The sequence below is a fragment of the Rhodamnia argentea genome, chromosome 1 (assembly GCF_020921035.1).
Source record: "Rhodamnia argentea isolate NSW1041297 chromosome 1, ASM2092103v1, whole genome shotgun sequence".
NCBI classification, from domain to species: Eukaryota; Viridiplantae; Streptophyta; class Magnoliopsida; order Myrtales; family Myrtaceae; genus Rhodamnia; species Rhodamnia argentea.
The window spans coordinates 20,894,460-20,917,853 of record NC_063150.1 but is presented as its reverse complement, the minus strand read 5'-3'; the positions used below and the strand labels follow the sequence as shown (position 1 = coordinate 20,917,853).

Below are 23,394 nucleotides of genomic sequence, written 5' to 3'. Positions count from 1 at the left end.
CCTTTCACATTCCATGAGCGGTTTTTCCTCTCTCAATATAATACACCCTCTAGCCTATAAATAGAAGCTTTTGTAAAACTTGTTGAGGCAATGAAAAATGAGTTAACATTTGCTTCCACTTCTCTCTTACCTTCTTCTTTCATATTATATTTTCAAGTTCACTTTGTATTTCGAAGTTGATTCCAAAGATCACCGTTTACTTTTACAACAAGTTGAACCCTTTATCCCTTTTTTTCTTTTTCATGTTTTGAGATGTCATTGTCTTATGACAATTTGACGCTAAGTTAATAACCTTTTTTAACCCTTTTAATGGAAGGTCTAAATAAACAACGTGTATGATTTAGGGAAGAAAGTTGACCAAGCTGATTGAAACCCAAAAGCATAGGAACTTGAGATATGCTTAGATAACGGCGCCATAACAGTGTTCAAGCCAGATTTTTAATTTCTCAAGGGAACCGAATAAGCTAGTCATCCGGTTTCCTCAAGAAAATGAGTGATGCGAACTGCACCGTTACTTTTGGAACAGTAACGGTGCCGTTATTTTAGCATTACTCTAAAAACTTCGTAAAAGACTGAATAAAAAAAAACTCGTAGCGAGTAAAGCGACAACTTCATAAAATTACTCGGCCCGATCAAACATTATTGGATCTGAACATGGTTGCCCTTAGTTTATATTATACGTACCTGACATTTTGTCCTTATAATTTCACCCACTTCGAAGCTAAGAGGTCAAAGATTGATTGGTTTTTTTGGTTTAATTAATTCCGTATATAAGATACATATAGCAAACATACATGTTGCGAGAGGTTTGACGACTAGAGAGGAAGGTATTTTCGACATGAATTTGGGTAATGGGGATGGGGATGCGACTGCCGGAGAGCTCCTCCTAGCTCAAGCCCACATATGGAACCACATGTTTAGCTTCATCAACTCAATGTGCCTTAAGTGTGCCGTTCAACTAGCCATACCTGATCTAATCCACAACCATGGCCGACCCATGACCCTCCTCGACCTCGTCTCCGCGCTCCATATCCAACCCACCAAAGCTCATTTTGTCCGTCGCCTCATGCGTATCCTTGTCCACTCTGGCTTCTTCGAACTAAAGGACCTTGAAGAAGCGGATGGCCAAACCGGATATGCCCTCACCGGCGCGTCCAGGCTTCTCGTAAAGAACAACCCCTTGACCGTAGCACCCTTTGTGCTCCCTTCGCTCGGGGCTCGCTGCGTGGAGTCTTGGCAGCATTTGAGCGCATGGTTGGGGGACAAAGAAGATGTCGCATCTACGTTCGAGCTGGCGCATGGTGTACCCGGGTGGGAGATCCTAAATCGCAATCCCGAGGTCAGCGGCCTGTTTCACGAGGCGATGGAGAGCGACTCGAGACTGATGGCGAAGCTGGTGGTGGATACACGTGGCGGAGTGTTTGACGGGCTGAGCACTGTGGTCGACGTGGGAGGTGGGACAGGGACGATGGGTAAGGCCCTCACGGACGCGTTCCAGCACTTGAAATGCACGGTGCTTGATCTGCCGCACGTGGTGGATGGTTTGGTCGGAAGTGAGAGGTTGAAATTTGTTGGCGGTGACATGTTTGTGGAGATTCCCCCGGCGGATGCAATCTTACTCAAGGTCGGTACCATGCTCCTATGTTACCTAGGAAAATCATATGAAAAAATTACCTATAATGTCAATAATTTTTCGTTCTCCCCTAGGAACTCAAACATTAAAGGCAATGGTTGCAGTTAAATTCTTCCTACCGAATAATTTGGTTTCTAATAATACTCATAACTTGGACTATGAAAAGAGATTTTCCCTGTTCCATTTTGCCGTGAAACACAAAGTCTCCTATTCAATGGTCCTATAATGTTTTTGTAGTGTAATGCTATGATTGCTTTGGATGTGTATTGTACGATTTTTATATCTATTTTTCGGAAGTACGAACCAGCTCTACTGGAGTTAATAATTAGGTGTTTAGGTATTTTAAAATTGATTAATATAATTAACGTACGAAGTGATAAGATAGAATCTTACTTATATATGTTAATTATTGGCCCCATAATTTACTGCTTTTAGTTATTCAAATTGTGTGCTATACTATTTGATACGTAGATTGAAGTGACATAGTCAACCTGACTCTCTTTTAATATTACGTTTTATAGAGCTAACTCAAAAACCCGTCCAGATCAGATGTATATTATGACATTGCTTATGTAAAGCATACCTACCGTCTTACACCACTGTTGCTGACTTGCTGTCCCATAGGTCCTTATCTAAGAAAGAATTTGATATTTCAGAGATATTATCGAAAAATTATTTTGAATTTATAGTTACTCGATAAAGAACTTTATACTGGGCCCTTAACATGAAAGATCCGTCACGTTCCCTAACTAAACTGATAAAAAAAATTAATTAAAACACATGTATATGTAAGCAGTGACGACAAAAAAAAATTGAGTTTGAGGTGGCCATTTGATTTGTTTAATAGATACTAGATAGTATAGACGAATACAACTAAATTTGTCCAAATTTCTCCCTATTATGAATGTATCTGTGAGCAACTCCTACATGGATCATAATTGCATGGGAAGTCCACCTGGTAAATCACACGGACACTCCATTTTAGTACAAATTTTGGCAACCTTCATCAGTGAGTGAAGAAGAGAGACTCCACCTACAAACGTGACTTTGTTTTTACATTACCATTCCGGTAAGAACATTAAACCCTGACTACTAAAAAAAAAATGATGCGAATGCAGTGGATATTGCATGACTGGAGCGACGAAAAATGCATCGACATTCTGAAGCGAAGCAAAGAGGCGGTGGCCGGTCGACGCAAGGTCGGAAAAGTGATTATGATAGAAATAGTAGTAGGGAATCAGCCAGAAGATCATAGATCGACCGAAACACAACTCTTCTTTGACATGATGATGATGGTGAACATCAATGGGAAAGAAAGGAGCGAAAAGGAATGGGAAAAGCTATTTGTGGACGCTGGCTTTAGTGATTATAGGATAATCTCTCGCTTGGGCCTTCGATCCCTTATTGAGATTTATCCTTGATTACCTTTCTGCTTAATTAATTAGATTGGCTATTTCTTGTTCTACTTTTGCTATTAGTTAATGTTTGGTGTGAAATCTCCTCGTTTTGAGTTGTAATGGAAGTTATGCTGATGTTATAATTTTGGTGTATGTACTTTCTCATTGAATAAATGAGTAACACTACCAAATTCGATCCCTCCATCTCTACCTTTACCAACTATGAATTTATTTGTAGAATAAGGTCGTCATGGAAAACATTTACTTTTTAAGTGATCTTTTTTCAAGTTATTTTTGTCATTTTCTCATCTTAGGGGTTGTGATAAGGATAAGTTGTTCAGCAATAAAGTAAGATACGGAACATATCTCATTTACTATGATTTTCTAGTTTATTGCGGAAGCATGTTTCTCAGGGAAAAACCACTATATAGCAAGTAGGGAGCCACAACAATCAACACATTAAGGGAGGGGGCATCGTTCTCCAAAGCATTTTACCGGGGGGCTTACATGTTCGATGGACGGTCAATCGTACCGGTCAAAATTTAGAAAACCATTCATCAAAATCTAAGTTCAAATATAAGTGCATTAAAGAGTGGCCTAATTGAAAATATCAATAACCAATGAGAAAATATTAAAATGTCGCTGAACTTTAGATTTTTTGTTTTCAATTAAGTTTTTGGATGATTTTCAACTTATATAATTTACTAATTGATTATAAGTTCATTGCCGTAGGATTTTTAACTTGTTATGATGATATCGGTTTGAGATTTTTTTTTTATGACTAAAATTAGTAAGAGATAATTACCAATTTGACATTTTAATGGTATTTGACTCTTATATGAAAGATGATTAAACGAGGTGACGCAAATCTGTTGAAGGTAAGCAAAGAACACATGTATATTGTTGACATAATCATTAACTTGTTTTAATTTAGATTTCATAATTTAAAGGGCAATTGGTACAGTGTCGCAACCCAAAATTCAGGAAATTCCAAGCTAATGGATCATCAGGTTAATTATTTAACTAACCCAACTCAGACTCTCCCAAGTTCACACCAAATCCCCGTTAACACCCGATTTTTAATCATGTTTTCTTTAGAAAAATTTTCAAAAATCCATAAAAATTCATAAAATTGAAAAATCAATTTTGGAAGCCTTGGCCAAGCTTAAGGATCCATTTTTGAACAAAAAATAATTTTCGGTATTTTTCACAATTTTTGATATTTTTGGTATATTAGAAAAATACCCAAAATTCACAAAAAATAGCATTTTCGGCCTAAAAAATATAGGGAAATATCCAGTATTTTTCCTTTAATTCCATCTTCATTTTGACCATTTAAAAATTGAAAAATTCAACTTGGGGTCACATGAGTCTTTGCAAATGTGGACCTAAATTGAGCCAAAAAAATCATTTGAGGTCCTTCTATTGTTTTTCTTACTTTGAGTCAGTTATGACATTTGATTCCTACACCTTTAATTGCATTTTAGTCCAATCAATTTCAATTTTTGAGCAGATTGGCAAAATGGACTTCTTCGCATTTCCAATATAGTCCGCGATTTTCAATTAGTGTCAAACTGATCATTTTAAAAGTGAACCCATGCACATGTGAACCTTGACCCATATATTTTTCAGTATTTTAAACACATTGGTGAGGTCAAATTGAGACGAATCGATCTTTAAGAGCCCTAATTGAACACATTTTACATTCGAACTAATCTTGAAATTTAGGGGTTTCGCGCTAAATTGAACCAATATTTCCCAAACTTGTCACCTTGATAACATTCATTTTTCCAAATCCAAATTTGGGCTTAAATTTGCAGAAATTGGTCAAATTGGTGTTGAATTAGACACACACATAAAAGCAACCAAAAAGAAACTCACGCACACCCAGAACCATTATCTCTCCATCAGGCACATGAGACCATCTTCCCTATTCATCTCCTTTAGCTTTTCTTCGCAGGCAAGAAATGCCCAAGGAAGCAACAAAAGAGAACGCCAAATTGGCACTACCCAGACCTAAAAACGGAGACTACCATAATGCCCACAAGTTCTCGACTTCAGCCGGCTAACTAAAAAACTGGCCGCGCACGTGCAAATGGAGGGGACTCCAACAACTGGGCTCTATAACAGAAAGGAGGGCTCGCAACAGAATAAAAGGGGGGGAGAGAACAAAACGTGAAATGGGGCTCGCAAAAGAGAAAAGAAGAGAGAGAGTTAGAGAGAGAAAACGGTAGAGAGAGAAAGAGCTCGCACGGCCATTGGAGGAGTTTGGCCCGAAAGCTTCGATTAAACTTTCCTTACGATTCAGGCGGTGTCGAGCGACATCACCGCCGTCGTCGCCTTCGTCTCGACTTCGGGAATTCACCAAGCTCAGCGAACTTCTCTGAAAGTTCCGAAAAAGGTGAGTCCGTCGCTAACCTCTATCTCGGACTCTTGTAACCAAAGCTTGCTTCGTCTGTTGTTTCTTCGAAAATTGAGGTTGGCATCATTTTGAAGCGCTTCCTGATCATGCTTGTATGCTTGTTTTTATGCTTTTATGGTCAAAAATTTCGAGTTGATCCTCATCCCTTCCCGAACACGAACTGAGTCCGCGAAGCCATTTCATGACGCTTTCGAGTGACGTCGATGGTCAGGTAAGTTTCCTCATCCTTCTATGATGATGTCAGGTGGATTGGACTGGTTGAATCGCGATAGAAACAGCAAGTAGTTTGTTCGCCGGAGTTTATAGTTTTTACCGGAAAATGCTACGGTTTAGGCTCGTTCTGGATAATTTTAGGCGTTGGATATGAGATGTGATGATGAATATGGACTGAGGAGTTGATTAGGCAGAAAATCGCAAGGGTTTCTTGTAGTTTTAGTACTGATTTTGTGTCTCCGGCGACATTTCCGGCGAACTCACCGGATTTACAGGCCTCCGGTCATCTTCTTCGGTGAAGCGTTGACCGGTCAACTCATGTTGACCCGGGTCAACGCCCACGTGGCTGCCACGTCGGCGTGTGCCGTTGCAACAAGAAACAGAAAATTGCTTTTGATCCGATGGTCGAAAATGTACCACGTGTCGCAATCTTATATTTTTCGGATAATAAATTCTCTTTTTCAAAAATATTCTGATTTTTCAAAAATAAAAAATATTTTGTGATCACGCGGCCTAGGTTTGGCCGCGTGTCACATTTCTGATCGTTGGATCGATTTTCAAAATTCAGATAATAAATAAAAAAATCATTTTTCGAATAAAAAAAAATGCCTGATCGGACGGCTGTGGATTAGTCACGTCGTCCAATCCTGACCATAGATTTGATCTCAATATCTGAGGGCCGTGCATTAGCCACGTGGCCCATTGTTGACCTTAGATTCTCCCTTTGATCAGAGGGTAGAAATTTCGCCACGTGGCGAGTCCTGAGCCATAGATTTTAATTTCTGATCGGAGCGTCCATAGAGAGCCACGTGGCACACTCTGGGACGCACATTTCATTTGGGCGGGAATATTGAAAATAGAATAAAAATCTGAAATTTTTTGAAAATTCGAATGAAATTTTCAAAAAGTGGCGTCGTTTTGACCGAAGCCGATCCGGACCGACGTGGACCGGGCCGGCTGCCCGTGAGATGTGGGCCGGGTCAATCTGACCCGGTCCAGAAAATATTTTTCTTTTAATAAAAAATTCGAAAAATGATTTTTTTTAAAATCCAAAAAAAAATAGAATCCAAAAAAAAAGAGGAAAAATTGTAGAAAATTCCCAAAAATTCCAAAAATTCTCAAAAATTGAGAAATGGCCACAATCAACTGGCCAATCATATTTTTGAGATTTCTTTTCCCCATCTTTCCAAAAAATGACAATTTTACCCCTCAAGGGCAAATTGTCCCCAAAAATTTCATGAAAAATTCAAGAAAATTCCAAAAAATTTCGGAAATTAGGAAATGGGTCAGTTTAGGTGGCCAATCCTATTTTCAACATTTCTCACTCCGAATCTCTTTCGAAATGACGGTTTTACCCTTTTTGGAAAATCGTCATCAAATTTTCTCAAAACTACGATTTTGCCCCTCATGGGCGAATCACTTCCAAATCATTCCCGATCTTCTCCTGTGCTTTGAATACCCTTTCTCTAAGCCAATAGGGCTATATTAGGAATGCTATGCCGATTTGATGTGATTTATCCACATGTTATGGATTCTTTGATTTGCTCATTTACTTTGATTGATTGTGCTTGTTATTATAGTCATTCCCATCCGCATGAACTCCTAGATTAGGATCCGTATCTCACTCGTCTGCATGAAATCTTCGGTTAGAAAATTCATTCAATTTAGGTACCGAAAGGGCGTCAATTAAGATAATTGACGTAACTAAGTCCCCGAACCCACTTCTCTGGTTCTCGCAGAATCGAATAGAAGCTCCCAACTATTCGATAGGGTTTCCAATTGTACCTTCCAAAAAACGATTGGTGGCGACTCCTTGACATGCACACGTAACACATGTCACTAGACCGCATTGAAGGTCGACTCGATTTTATCCTCCGTTGCGATTTGGGTAGTGGGCCTTGGGAGGGGCCCGCGTCCGAAGGTCCACACGCAATCGGGCCGGAAGGGCGACCCATTAGCCCTCATTCAAGGAGGGTCGCGACAATCCCAACTTAAGGTTCAATAGATTAACGTGCAATGTATTTTGAATTCGAAGTCGCCACTAATTATTTATGGTAGGTCGATTAGAAACTAGTAGGAGAACTATTTTATTCCTACAAACCAGAAATTAAGAGTTCGGAAACTTGATTATTATTCCATGAAAAAATCATTTGAGAAGGCAACATTAATTCATTTTAACCTAAGTCACTAATAAAGGTTATCATGCAGTGCACAATCAATTAATTAAACATCTAGAAATCAATATATTCTAGAGAGCATGCGTCACACAAAACATTGTTTCTTTTTTTTTTTTTTCGATCTTTTATATGAATGAATGAACCTATTCTAAATGATACAATGTCAAGAATTAAATGCAAGACTAAACTAGATGACATGCAAATTAAATTAAATGAATGTACAAGTGAGACCATGTTTTAATTAAATTAACTACGTGACATGTAGATTAATTAAAACCTAGACATACAATTCTAACATGCAATATGAGCTAAAATGCAACCTAATATGATATAGCAGGAAATGATGATATGGAATAGATGACGTGGCATGGATGGCATGGCATGGATGATGTAGCAAGGATGACATGGCATAGATGATGCGCCAAAGATGATTTTTTTTTTAAATTTTTGGATGAATTTATTTCCTAAAATAGAACTATGCCAAAATAATGTTTATCTTGCATATTTTAGAGTTTAAATTGACCTAAACCCTAATATATTAAAGATAAATTATTTAAACATAAGATTCTATTTAAACATGCGATTTCTATCCTAAAATGCAATCTAACCTAAATATTTTACAAAACAAAAAGATTAGTTATACAATTATCTACATGATGCAATTTTTAAAAGATATGCAATTTTCAAATATAAAAATTGAATGAATGCAAATCTTTTAGAATGGATATATTATAAGAAATATGACAATCAAACAATTCAAGTCAAAATAGGAAAGTGAATATGCCAATCAATGCAATCAAGAAAGTGGATATATCAATGAAGTTTTGAAATTATTTGTGAATATTTGAGTGAATCTTTAATTCGTAATCCTACGATTAACAATTGAACCCAAATTCTTGCCTAATCGAGTATTCCATTAATAATCTTAAAGATGGACTTTCTTGATCGTTTGGCAAGTTACGGATTAGGAAATAAAATTTTCCTCAATCTGTATTTTGAAAAGATATCCGGTATGACAAGATATATTCAAATTAGGCATGCCATGAATATACAATTTCCAAGATAGGAAACTGTACCTTCTCTTGCAAGATTGCCTTTTTTTTTTTTTTCTAAATTTGAATTTGAACAAATCTTGTGCACCAATGTTCGCAACTTTTGGACTTGTGGCAAGGGACTCCTCCGGGACGGCTCCCAATGTGAGAACCTCTCGGCGATATTACTCTTGGTCAAGGTCAACTGGACAATAACTTGCGGCGGTCGGTGACGAGTCTCAATTCATGGATTCTTGAGGAGAATGCACGGTCACAATTGATTCACTATGAATTCTGGGCTTGTCCTCCAATGGACCCTAGAGAAGAAGATAAAAACAAGAGGGGACACTCCACGTTTCTTTCCTCCATTTTTATGTATTCACTGGACAAATCCGAGCTGGACAGGAACTGATGGAGGACCAATCAACGGAAAAATTTGCAAGTGAACTTACTGGACCACCAACAGGATGACTAGAGGGACACCGAGAGACTTGACAAGAAGATTCGTCAGGGTCATGGACTGCTTGCCAGCTGCAACGAGGATAATTGAAGCTGCGATGTTGAAGGAATCGTCGGGGTCGGGGCTAACAACACGAGCGTTGGTCAACGTCCGGGAATGCTCAGCCGAAGCTTTTTTTTCTTCTCTCTCTTGCCCTTTCTCACATGAATTCTGGATTTTTTTTAGAGCGAATGTCTCTCAAAATTCTGACCTCCCCTGGTTTCTCTGAACTCTCTTCTTTATATAGGCCATCGTATCCAATCTTGGACAAGGAAAAGAAATATATCTTTTATTCCCTCCCAATCAAGTGAGATTCACTTTTGCTTCTTCCTTTTTCCAACTTGTGTGAATATGGCCACAGAATAGTGCACCCCTTATACCAATCAAGCGTATGAGATTTTCCTTCTGTAACGTTTAGAATATATATATATATATATATACACACACACTCTGCATATTCACACGTGAAGGTCTTATCTACATTAGACATATCGTTCAAAAATTAACATGCCATCACGTGTGATCTTGTCCACTTTTCAACCACGAACTTGGTTAAATTTTAAACCTTATGGACTTGTTCCAATTTATTCATCCATCCACCACCGGTCCAATTAAAATGCAAATGCAATGCATGCTAAACTAAATTAAATATGCTATGCATGAAAATTAATTAATTAATTTTTTTGCGAGAACCAAAAATTAGATCTAATTTTTTTATGCAAAATGACTAGAAAGGCTAGTCATACACTACAAAAAAAAACACGGATTTAGCCACGAAAAATTTGCCACGAAAAAAGTTTGTCGCTAATTTCCGACGAAAATAGCGACGAAACAATTCGTAGCTAATTAGCGACGAATATAGCAATGGAAAAAAATTTTGTCACTAATTTGCGACAAAAATGGCCACGAAATATTTTTCATTGCTAATTTGCAATGAAAATAGCCACAAAAAATATTTCATCGCTAATTTGTGACGAAAATGGCCACAAAAAAAATTTCGTCACACATTAGCGACGAAAACGGCCATGAAAAGATTATTCGTCGCTATATCCTTTGCGAACGAAAATAGGCTTCGTCGCCAATTAGCGACGAAAGGCCATGCTTCGTCGCAAATTCTTTTCTTAAAAGTTAGCGACGAAAATCAATGTTCATTGCTAATTAGCGACGAAAATCAACATTCGTCGCTAATTAGTGACGAATGTTGATTTTCGTCACAAAATTAGCACTATGAATAAAAATAACAAAGAAAAAATTAAAATTAAAGGCGAATAACTATTTTCGTCGCTAATTTAGAGACGAAATGTATTATTCGTCGCTAATACGATATAAATAAAAGTAAAAATAAAAATGAAAAAAAAATGACTGACGAACAGTGTTTTTCGTTGCTAACCTCCTATTTAGCAATTAGCGACGAAAACCAAATTTCGTCGTAAATTTGTTACTAAGCATTTAGTGACGAAAACCTATTTTGTCGCTAATTAGCGACCAACCACGTTTTTCATCGCAAATTCTCTTCTTAAAAGTTAGCGACGAAAATTGTCGATCGTCGCTAATTAACAATGAATGTTGATTTCGTCGCAAAATTAGCATTATGTAGCGACGAATCATGGTTTTCGTCGCTAATATGATAGAAATATAAATAAAAAAGAAAATATTCAATTACGACGAACTGTTATTTTCGTTCGCAAAATTAGCACTAGGAATAAAAATAACAAAGAAAATGCTAAAATTAGCGACGAATAACTATTTTCGTCACTAATTTAGCGACGAAATGTATTATTCGTCACTAATACGATAGAAATAAAAATAACAAAGAAAATGTTCAATTTAGCGACAAAATGTATTATTCGTTGCTAATACGATATAAATAAAATTAAAATTAAAATTAAAATTAAAAAATAATTAGCGGCGAACAGCGTTTTTCATCGCTAACCTCCTATTGAGCATTTAGCGACGAAAACCAAATTTCGTCACAAATTTGTTGCGAAGCATTTAGCGACGAAAACCTATTTCATCGCTACTTAGTGACGAACGTTGATTTCGTCGCAAAATTAGCACTATGTAGCGACGAATCATGGTTTTTGTCTCTAATATGATAGAAATATAAAAAACAAAATATTCAATTTAGCGACGAACTGTTATTTTCGTCGCAAAATTAACACTATGAATAAAAATAACAAAGAAAATATTAAAATTAGTGACAATCGATATTTTCGTCGCTAATTTAGCGACGAAATGTATATTCATCACTAATACGATAGTAATAAGAATAACAAAAAAATGTTCAAATTAGCGACGAATCACTGTTTTCGTCAGGAATTTATCGACAAATCACTATTTTTGTTGTTAATATGATATTGTCGCGACCCTCCCGAATTTTCGATGGGCGAGATGAGGTTAACAAGCCGATCCTTTGTAGACCCCGGTTGTCGGCGGGATCTTTAGGATCGCGGGCCTCTCCCAAGACCCATTACTCGAATCGCGATATGAAGAAAATTTTATCGTAATCGACCTTAGTGTGGTCGGGTGGCATGTGCGTAGTATACATGCATTTTGGAGTTGCCACCGATCAATTTATTGGAGGGTTTGATCGGAAAACCCTACCGAGTGGTCGGGAGAAACCGTTCGGTTCTACGAGAACTAGAGATTTGGGTCCGGGGACTTGGTTACGCCAAGATTTACATTGACATCCTTTCGGTTACCGATGTTGAGTGATTTTCTAACCTATGAATTTATGCAGATGAACTTTCGGGTGAGGTAGGCTCTATCGATATATGGTATCATGCGGACGGGAATTTTCTAACCTAACAATCACAATCAAAAATTAAATGTACAATCAAGATAATCTCAATCAATTCAATCAATCAGTCAAATGGAAAAGTCTAATATGGCTCTATTGGCCCACGTAAATATCAAATTTGGGTTCCTGGGTGGTTCGGGAAAATTTGGGGCGGAAGTCCCAGAAGGGTAAAATAGTTATTTTTGGGGGTCGGGACCCGAAAATCACAAAATCGGGATCGGGCCAGTTGAATGTGGCCATTTCCCATTTTTTGTGATTTTCTTGAATTTTTCTAATTTTTTTAATTTTTTTGAATTTTTTATCTATTTTCTAAAAAAAATGGAAATTTTCCGGATCAGTGTGATTTGACCCTCGAAATCTCAAAATTTTCGATCCAGATTATAAGAGTCCCGAATCGACCTATATATTTTTTAGAAATTTTTTTGGGAAAATCTGGGAATTTTTGTGAATTTTCTATGAATTTTTGGATTTTTTGGAAATTTTTATGTATTTTTTATTTATTTTTTATATTATTTCCATACCGGGTCAAACCGGTCAACCCGGTCCAGACCCGCTAGACCCTTAAACGACGCCGTATATTATTTATCTAATATTTTTTTTGATTTTCCAATATTAATTCCTAATATTTGAATATTTATAAAAAGGATAAACGGCCGAGATCAACCTTCAGATCAATCTCGGCCGTTCGTGTTCATTAAACCAAAATGACGCCGCATCTAGTCCACCTATCTAAAACATCGTCGCATCAAACTTTAGAATGGACGGCCACGATCTATTCTACATTTGATCCGGACCGTCGACTCACTCAATGTCCAAAACGACGACACTTCGATTAAATGCACCGACGGCTACGATCAATCCTAGACTTAATCCAAGCCGTTCGTTCCCTATCTGCCCTAAACGACAACGCATTATATAGCAAAAGCGGCACTGTTTTTGATTTTTCCTATTTTTTAACGAAAAAACTAATTAACAGAAAATACAAAAATTGATCCAACGGTCGAGAATCAAATCCACCGATTTATCTCGGCCGTTGGATCAAATCTGAGCCAGCTCGCTCACGCCAACGGCCGAGCCGACTCGCATCCAAGGTGGACCTATCGCCTCGCTACACCTCAGCTCATTGACCACTTGACCAAGACACGTCGGGATCGTCGTCTACCTCGCGACGACGTAGAACGGACGGCCGAGAACATTCCGGCGAGATCTAACGGTGAGATCTCGCCAGGATGACGCCAAACCAAAGCCGATCGACTCGCATAGACCTCCCGATCAACATATCTAAGAATCAAGTAATTTCATCCACGGAATCGCGAGTAGCAAGCTTTGCACAATATCGACATCGCGTAGTTCAATCAAGTAACACAAAACACCATAGGCCAATTCCTTCACACAATCACACAAATAGGAGTTCCGGAGACTTACCTCGAGGTCGGATTGAGCTCGCATAGGCTAGAAAGGCCTGGCCGGTGCGCAGCCCGACTGTACCTGGTTGGAAGTTCGACTCGGGCAATTCGGGAGAGATCGATGCAAAAGTGGAATGCGATCGTGGTCAAAAGTGGTCAAGGAACAAAAGGCACACACTAATTGAAGAAATCAAGTGCGAGGAAGTGATATGCCATTGAAGCACGGTGCTAAAACGCGAAGCTCGACTCACCGTTTTTTGAGATTGCGGGATGATTGAGCTATGCGGATCGCTTCCCCTAGGTTCGGGCGATCTTCCGGAAGTGGCGGCGAGCCTCGATTCTCTCCGGATTGCCTCCGCGAAGAACTCACAGACCGAGCCCAAACCTTCGATCGCGCGGGCGAGAAGGTGAGCTCTCTCTCGCTTTCTCTCTCTCTCTCTCTCTCTCTCTCTCTCTCTCTCTCTCTCTCTCTCTCTCTCTCTCTCTCCAGCTCTCCGAGTTGGTTGCGAGCCAAAATGAACCTCCCCCTTCGCGAATCTTCCTCGTTCTTTTTATACTCGCTTTTGAATTCTCGCGCGCATGGGAGCTTGAGTCGGCGATGCCATCACATGTTGGCCACGTGATTTTTGGTCGCCGGATGGTGACGGAATCGGTTATGATTCCTTCAACGTCCGTTTGGCCTTCAATCGTTCACAAACGAGTGTGAATTAGCCTTAGACTTGAAAATGTTGACTTTCTGCTTCGCCGGGGCTTTGACCTGCAATTCCGCCGTGCTCCGGCGACGACTAGTTGTGGCGCCGGTGGCAATTGGCAGTTCATAGTTTGAGGATCAAAACCCCCACAAGAATTGATTTGATTGGTTTCGAATTGGCCTTCAATTCGATCATTGAAATTCGACCTTCAAGTTTGCCATTCACGCGACGATTTGGGGAAGATGACACCGTTTGGACCGGTTCGACCGGTCCGACCGTCGATCAGACCGGTTTGAACCGGTTTAGGCAGTGAACTTTTCTAAATTTTTAAAATTAATCAAAATTGACTGGGAATTTTTGCAATTAAAATTCAAAATTGGAATTTGGGGCCTGAATATTATCTAAAAAAGTGGTTTTGCCCAAAAATTTTCATCAATTTCCACAAAAGCCCCAAATTTTTCTATAATTACAAATTGGGGAAATGTTCAATTGAGTGTCAATTTGACCAAATTGGACCATGCGACTTATTCCAATCGATTCAAAATGTGTTAAAACCCTAGGGGTAGTCCAATTTTGCAGAGAAAGTCCCTAGATTAAAAGTAATTTCAGAAATTAAAAAACTCTAGGGACTAAATTGTAAAGAACTTAGGGATTTTTGTGCAATTCATGTAATTCGCGCAATTGAGGGTGCAATTGATCAAATTGAAGCTAGAAAGGACTGTAATTGAATGTCTAGACACAAAATGTGCAAAAATTACAAATAAAAAGACTCGATTTGTATTTTTTATGCAAATTCAACTTTGGGTATTGTGAAGAAACACCAAAAATTGAACTCAATTTTCGATTTTTCTTGAGTTTAATATTAAAAGGGAATTAAAATAAAAATATTGAACATTTTTTTGTATTTTTGTGACCTCGAAAAGTATTTTTTATGAATTTTAAAGTATTTTCCTATTTTCTGAAAATATTTAAAAAAATGTGAAAAATATGAAAAATTATTTTTTGTTCAAAATTGGTTCCTTAAGCTTGGCCAAGGCTCCTAAACTTGATTTTTCAATTTTTTTTTTTATTTTTTGTGAATTTTTGAGAATTTTTAGAAAATAAAATTAAAAGAAAATTGATTAAAAATCGGGTGTCAACAGATATAAATAAAAATAAAAATAAAAAAATAATTAGCGACGAACAATGTTTTTCGTCACTAACCTCCTTTTGAGCATTTAGCAACGAAAACCAAATTTCGTCGCAATTTTTTTGCTAAGCATTTAGCGACGAAAACCTATTTTGTCGCTAATTAGCAACGAATCACATTTTTCTTCTCAACGATTGTTTTTAGCGACAAATAGACATTTTCGTCGCTAATTAGCTACTTAGCGACGAACTTCATTTTTCGTTGCGAATTAGTGACGAACAATTATTTTCATCGCTAATTAGTGACGAATACTGAAGTTCGTCGCAAAATGTAAACCCATCCCGCCAAATCTCCCAAAATTTTCATTTTCTAGACTTCCCCCTAGGTTTCTTCATTCACCCTCTCGCCCTCACCCAAATCATCGAATGCCTTTTCCCTTGCGTTCTCCAATCCCATTCCACCACAAGCCATTGCGTAGCTCCCTTGGCTCTTTTCCCTTGCATTCTCCAGTCCCATTCCACCACAAGCCCGATTTTGGCCTCGCAAAACATTCTTGGGTCATCGTCATCGTTTCGGGTCTACCCCATTTTCTCCGAAGGGGCCGAATTCAATCCGTGGCAAACCCATTCTTGTGAGGTCTTTCTGCTAAAACTCTCATTGTCTCTTAGTTTTGATGTATCGCGACCCAGTGTTCTTCAAACTTCCTAGCGATCAATCATTTTTCGTTTCATTTATTTTCTTTTTTGGGTGAGTTCTTGGTTCTTTTTGGAAGAGAGGAAGGACCATCCCAACTCGATGGAGCTTGTAGAGTAGTTTGGTTTCGACTCTGCAACGAGTCTTGATGAAAGTTTCCTGCTTTTTAGCTTTTCTTTGTGGTTGGTGCTGATCATTTTTCTGTGTGGATTTTTGGTGTCTGTTTTGTTCTTGAGAAGCTTCTGTATGAGCCCTTTTCTGCGTGTGCTTGGGCAATCTAGTGATCATTGGTTTTGCTTCTCTTTCTCTTTCCCCGTTTTCCGAGAATTCTGAAGAAAAAATTCTTTTCCCCGAGTCCGTGAGTTAACGACCAAGAAAGAGTAATTATGTCTCCGAGAGAAGTTTGATAAATTCATGCTGAATTGAGTGCTATTGGTTGCTCAATAAAGTTGATTTTGTTGCACTCTTCATCTTGATCCGCTCTGTATTGGTGCATTACCTGGACAAGAGAGATCTATATCAAGAAGTTATGTTTTCATCCGATTTGTTCTTTATTACTTGCTTTAGTGTGCTCTCTGGGTGGTCATCACAAAGCACTTCCTGTCCGATTTCCTTTGAAATGCCATGTCAATGTGCCAATTCCCTTATGTGCTATTGATGGTAATTTACATGTTTGTAGATGTAATCATGGAGATCAGTTTGGAACCTTATGAGACTTCTTCGAGTTCATCTAATTTACTAATAAGGTCATCTTTTTCATTTTTTTGAAGATCTTTGGATCACTACTTTACCTTTGATTTTGGTGCGGATAAGCAGAAGCTGAAAGATGAAATAGAACCGGAAGAGGTTTCAACCAAAAGAAAATCTCAAAAGGTAAGGCGGGAAGTCCCCGAAGGTGCTCCAGATTGACATTGTTCACAGAGTAAATCACACAGCACTAAATGATGCTGTTGATTTGCACATGGCTTCTTGTTTTTGGGGTGCTAGTGAAGCATCATCTATATGGATCTACCCGTCATGTTCGACCATGGCACAGCTTAAGTCCATTTGCACCTAAATCCCATGTATATGCCGGATGAAATTGGCAAAAATTCTGATTGTATACTTGTATCATAAGTAGACTGATCACTTGATTGATGGCGGGTTCCTCTATTCCACGGCCTTCTACTAATTCTACATATAAGAAACTTGTGTTAGCCTACTGTATTGTATTGCCTTTAAATCTTTTGGGGATAAAATGCTTTCTTGTAATTAATTATCTTGTTTATGTTGATTCATTATGTGCTAGGAAGTCCCCGAAGGTGCTCCAGTTTGTTTAGAAGGTTTAACTTTTGTAATCAGTGGAACACTTGATAGGTACTTTAAATTATTTTCCCCCTTCTTTAAGTTAAAACTTTTGCTTCCAAATTCCCATTTGCATATTTCTGATTCTCTTAACATGTGAGGACGTCTCTTTCCTGGTTGCTTACACTTTTTGTGCTTTGTGAATCTAGAGATTCATTAGTGGCACATTTACAATTTTCCAGTTTGGAGAGAGAAGAAGCGGAAGATCTAATTAAACGACATGGAGGTTGTGTGACCGGATCGATCAACAAGAAGATGGTCATCTCATATTCCTTTCATGATTGTGTATTAAGAGTGTTATATGAATCTGAGTTACTTACTTTCCTAATTCTGTGTCCGGAATTACCTGTTATGTGATGAAGATGTTGGAGGACGGAAATCTGCAAAAGCAAAAGAGCTCGGGTTATTACTGTCTATGGATGTTGGTCGTTATTATAGTATTAAAACAGTTAGTTTGCTGTGCTCATTTGTGGTTTTCATTTCTTTGATTTAGAACAACTTTTCTTACGGAGGATGGTTTGTTTGATCTGATCCGGTCATCAATTCGTACAAAAACACCCGTTCAAGGGAAGTCCAAGAGTACAGAGAAAGCTAATCATTGGTTTGTGTTTTTTTAGGGCGGTTCATCTCTTGTGATTTCATTTTTCATTTGACATGGTATTCACTAATATATATTCTTGAAACATGGTGCATATTTGACCTCTCGTATTTACCGGTATTTCATTTTTTATTGGATACCTTTTGGACTGTTAGAGGGTGCATATTTGACCTCTCATTCACTTGATCGTATGTAAAAGATTCCGTGGCACAGCCACTCACGTTTTGAATATTCTTTAATATCTTTGTTGTGTGTAATCTCATCCAAAACTCGTCTCCAAAAGCCGTCATTGCACAATATTCATCGCTAAAAACGTATGGAAAAAATAAAATCTTGTCGTTTAATGAAATAGTCGTCGCAAAAATTCATTGCTAAATAATTAATAAAAATTTGTCGCTAAATAACATTTATAGCAAACTTCATCACTGAAGGTGTTGTCGCAGAATTCGTCGCTAACTTATTTATAAATTTGCGGCAACTATTAGCGACGAAAATTATGTTCGTGGCTAATTTTCGACCAAAAAAATTCGTCATAAATTAGCGACGAAATTAAGTTTTTCGTCGCAAATTAGTGACGAACTTTGCGACGAATAAATAATTTGTCACAAATTCATCGTCGTAATTTAGCAACGAAAAATTAAAGTTCATCGCTAATTTTGCGACGAATTTTGCGATGAACGACATTTGTGACGAACGAAATTCGTCGCAAATCGGTGACGATAGGATTTCGTCACAAATTGGCGACGAACTACGTTTGTCGCAAATTTCGTCGCAAATTAGCGACAAAATTTCATTTTTTCGTCGCTAATTTTTGTGACGCCATATTAGCCAAAAAAAATTTTTCATGGCAAATTTTGTCGTAAAATCCATTAGCGATGAATTTTGCCAAAATTTTCGTGGTAAATTTCGTGACTAAAACCTTATTTTTTTGTAGTGATAATTTAGGTGTCAACATGCAGTTATCTTGCAAACGGTTTTATAGGTATTGTGTGATTTTGAAGCACTTACATTTTGGGGGAAAATTGTCCAACAAGTCCTAAGCCTATTATACGGCACCCAATTTAATCATAAATTTTTCAATTGTGCTAATTTATTCCTAAACCTTTTGAAAATTTGCCAATTTAGTCATAAACCTTTTAATAAATTATCAATGCAATCATTCCGGCGAATTTAGCCAAAAATCGCTGACATAGCTGTCCTATTAGGTATGGTCAACGCCGACATGGATAATTATCAAATTTTTAATATTTTTCCTTTTTTCTTTTCTTTTTCTCTTTTTTTTTTTAATTCGAAGGGCCGATAGGGCCGCCAACAACCTCCACAGGCCCTTAGGCAAGGGCCGTGAAGCCCTTGTCGGCACTTTGAACCAAAAAAGAAAATAAAAAAAAAAAAAAAAGAAAGATTAAAAATAAATAAAAAATTTGGAAAAATGTAAAAAATATAAAACATCAACACCGATCGTGCCGTGTAGAACTGTTGATACTGACTAAACCACCACGTTGGTTTTTTTAGTTAAAATTAGCCAAAAGGACTATATTGGTAATTCGTTAAAAAGTCTAGGACTAAATTGGCATAACTGAAAAGTCTAGGACTAAATAAGTAAATTGCCAAAAGATTTGGGACTAAAGTGTCACAATTGAATGGTTTATAGCTGACTTGGTCTCCATACAATAGGTTTAAGACTTTTTGGACTATTTTCCCTATTTTGGATTGAAACTATACAACATATGTATCAGGACCTAAATACTCGTTGTCGAAGCATGAATTTGAATGCATGCTCTCTGATAAATTGGAAAACTCGATTTGAACTACCTAATGTAACCAATAAGGTGGTGTCTTAAATGGTAAACGATTTTTTCCTTTTTTGGTCGAATGGTGACGGAGTTTACTCATCTATTCATGGGGGTGCAATCGAAGAGTACTAAAATACTGAATGCATTAGGACCAAGGTGGATCAGTCAAGACGCGACAAAGCTTGTCCGAAATTTGGTTTAATTTAGATTTTTAATTAAATTAAGAAAAAGGTAAAAGAAAAACATAAAGCATTTTGATCCGCCTTGTAGACCGGGTCTCGCTCTGAAATTTGGTGGTCGAAACTATACTATTCACGTTTTATCTCATAGTTTCTTTCTCAAGGTCTTTCTCTAGGTTTCTTATTAAATGCAATGCAATTATCTCTGGGGATGGTGAAAATAGGTGATTAAATACAACTTATGAGTTAAAACCTTTCTATTTTTGCTTTTGTAGGGCGTTGAATTGATATCTTGGAATAATTTTGGCATACATTCGATATGCCGATGTTGTTGCTTGTAAGTTTCTGAAGCGTTTAGACAAAGCTAGAAAGTCCAAAAGGTGAGCTCTATAGATCTTGCGCATTGTTTACTTATTTTTCGAGAAGAGCTACGAGACTTGTAATTTCAGCACAAACTCTCTCATTTAAAGCTTGATGTTGTGTTCTAATTGGGGAAACCACATTTGAGGTCGTTTTCGGGGTCACATATTATCATCTTCATGTGTTTTGAGGATGTTTTCTATTTTGAATTGTTTTGAGCTCATTCGCTGTTTCTTTTATTGATTTGTTGATTTAATTTTACGGTCAGTATAATTTTAGAGAATCCAAGGGTTAAGAACCTAATATTTGTCACGTTCAATTATTAGTTGGATAAATTTTTCCTCATTAGAGAATTTACCTCTTGTCTTTTCCTAAGTGTTTTGCGACTTCAACGGTATTTGTTAGGTTTTTACCTTCTTTCTTGTGCTGACACCGAGCCCAAAATTTGGGCCCAAACAATAGAAAAGAATGGCCCAAATCAGGCCATGGCAATACGTTAACCTCATAAGGTCTCGTCTAACATGTATAATATTTAACAAGTTCGTCGATCATGAAGGCCATAACAATACAATTGGCCCATAAAGACTATCAATTAGCACTTGGTGAGCTTAGTGATAATACATTTTCCATGGGTAAAGTATATTGGATACTTCTGATGGATCTTCACGCATGGCCACGGAAGTCAAATCTGTTTTCTGCCGCAACCACCGGGCTCTAGGATTTGATCAAATTTGCCGTAGACACCTGAGAGACCTATCTTATACTCTAATGTAGAGTAAGTACTTCCCACCTCTTTTGTCTTATGACTTATCTTATAATAGAAAGAGTTTCCTTATGATCAGATTTGCCGTAGACACCCGAGAGACCTCCACAAAGCAAGCTAAAAGAGTAAGAGCGCAAGAAGCAAAGAATCATGCTTTCATTTCTTTGTTGAGATTGAAATCAAGACACTCTCAATTTTAACCCGATAGAAGCGAAATATGACACATGGCCATGATCAATCAACTCAAAGCATGCCAAGAAGTTGAAGATTGAATCAAGGAGGATCCATTAACTGGAAATAACTGCAGGTGAGGATTTAGAAGCAACTCCAAATCATCCCTCAAGTGGCATGCAAGTCAAGGGAAAAACAGATTCTTGCGGAGAAGGATTATAATACATTACGCAATGATCTATTTAAAGATACGAACATCAATCATTAAAAGACATCACCACTCGATTGATTAGCATCCAAGACATTAAAAATCCGAAAGTGCATATCATATTTTGAAGATGAGAAAATCATCCGTAGCAGATTGATTTAGATGAGAATTTGGTTAAGTTTGAACATCAAATTCAAATTAGGTTAGTTTTCCTTATTTCAGTATATATCTTAGATTACAAAATATCTACGGTCATTTTCTTTCAGTTTTTCACCTTCTCTATTCATTCCGTATATCTCCATCATGAAGTTTATGTTCAATTTTAGTCATTAGGGTGCACATGACAATACTTCTGACGTAGAATATTTGCTCCGGAAGTGCTTTTGGAGTAGAAATCCGTTTGTTATGCAATTCATTTTTCTTTTTCTGCAGGTTTTTTTACTACTTCTCCATAAGTAATTTTGGAGCCAATTGAAAATGTAAAAAAAAAATTAATTCTCTGCAGAAGTAGAAAAAGATGATTTATGGAGCAGAAGTGTTGTCATGCATGTCCAAGCTAGCATGGTATCAAAAAGTGCAAGCTATCTATTCGGTTTCATTCTATATCTCTATTGTTTCCGATCTACCGTTTGTACATTATTTTAGTGGTTCGAATTTTACAAGGTCCTTGAGGCTTCAAGGCACATTAGGATCCATTTACTTTTGATTTGCGTAATAGTAAGATAAAATATAATGTAGGTCATTAGCGGTGAAATGAAGAAATTCACACTTGTTGATATAACTAAAGACTAGACTTCCATCGTTTTACCAAATCGGTTCCCTCGCTTGACATTTAAGAAATCGAAGTTGTCTACCTAAAAATGTTAGGATTACTTCTTTCATCTTTCAATTAGAACTTTTCTCTAGAATGATCCTTACGGTCCAATTTAGCGCGTGAACTGATTGCTTGATGAATAATTTCTGGTCAAAGTCAACGTTACCATCCTCAGGGTCAAGTCAAATGCATTAATCTTGTATGAATTGGATGGAAAAATAATATAAATGATCCCTAAACTTAAACTCAATGTGCAATGTAGTCATTAAACTTTTAATTTGATTAATATGGTTCATGAACTTTAATCCAATGTGTAGTGTGATCTTTGAACTTTTAACTTAACCAATATGGTCCATGAACCGTAGGAAGATGTTCAACTTAGTCCCCGAACTTGAATCAATGGAAGGACTATGTTGAACATCTTCCTACAATTCAAGGATTAAGTTGAATATATTCTAAAAGTTTGTCGCGACCTAGAAAAATAAACGAAGTTAATTTTCGGGCTAATGGATTATCAGGTTAATTAATTAACTAACCTAACTCGGACTCTCCCAAGTCCATACCAAATCGCAACTTATGGTTCATGTGATTATCTTGCAAAAGATTTTTCATTTTTTGGAGCCGCCACTAATCATTTTTGGTAGGTTGATTAGAAACCTAAATAAAATAGCGGGAGAAAACTATCTTATTTCCGCGAACCGGAGATTTTGAATTCGGGGATTTGGTTACGTCAGATTTCTCTAACGCCCTTTCGGTACCATTTTCATGAAAAATATTTGATTTGGCAATTTTGATGGATTTTGCTTGAAATTCAAAGATGCAATTTTTTTGGTTTTTTCTTCTTTTTTATGGGGATGTAAAACATTGAACTTTGTACGATATACACCATGGGTGATTTAGAAAGAAAGAAAACACAGCCAATCACGAGTATTTATAAAAATAAATTAACATGTAATAATGCTAAAATTTGGAACACGTGGCATGTCTAAAATAAACAAACAAATGTTCAAACCAAACGATTACATTTTTGTAGATCGAGATGAAAAGGATTACCTTCTATTACATAAAATCT

The 23,394-nt window shown here is 37.3% G+C and overlaps 1 protein-coding gene and 1 long non-coding RNA gene across 2 annotated transcripts in view; one reads left to right on the top strand and one right to left on the bottom strand.

Moving 5' to 3' along the window:
• The first annotated feature begins 808 nt into the window (after positions 1-808).
• Positions 809-3,183, top strand: LOC115750670 (trans-resveratrol di-O-methyltransferase-like). The gene is made up of 2 exons (XM_030688174.1): positions 809-1,624; positions 2,752-3,183. Exons 1-2 carry the CDS (start codon positions 839-841, stop codon positions 3,052-3,054), a joined length of 1,089 nt encoding a protein of 362 aa, XP_030544034.1. The 5' UTR covers positions 809-838; the 3' UTR covers positions 3,055-3,183.
• The window catches only part of LOC115750672, a 66,276-nt gene continuing 44,455 nt past the window's right edge, over positions 1,574-23,394 (bottom strand). The window contains exons 2-3 of the long non-coding RNA XR_004016512.1: positions 6,982-6,989; positions 1,574-1,614 (exon numbers count right to left, since the gene is read on the bottom strand). This is a non-coding gene — a long non-coding RNA (uncharacterized LOC115750672). The remainder of the gene's footprint in view (positions 1,615-6,981; positions 6,990-23,394) is intronic.

Coding starts and splice junctions, on each gene's coding strand:
- LOC115750670 (XM_030688174.1), top strand. CDS start 839: ATGAATTTGGGTAATGGGGATGGGGATGCGACTGCCGGAGAGCTCCTC. Junction 1,625..2,751: donor CGGATGCAATCTTACTCAAG/GTCGGTACCATG, acceptor ATGCGAATGCAG/TGGATATTGCATGACTGGAG.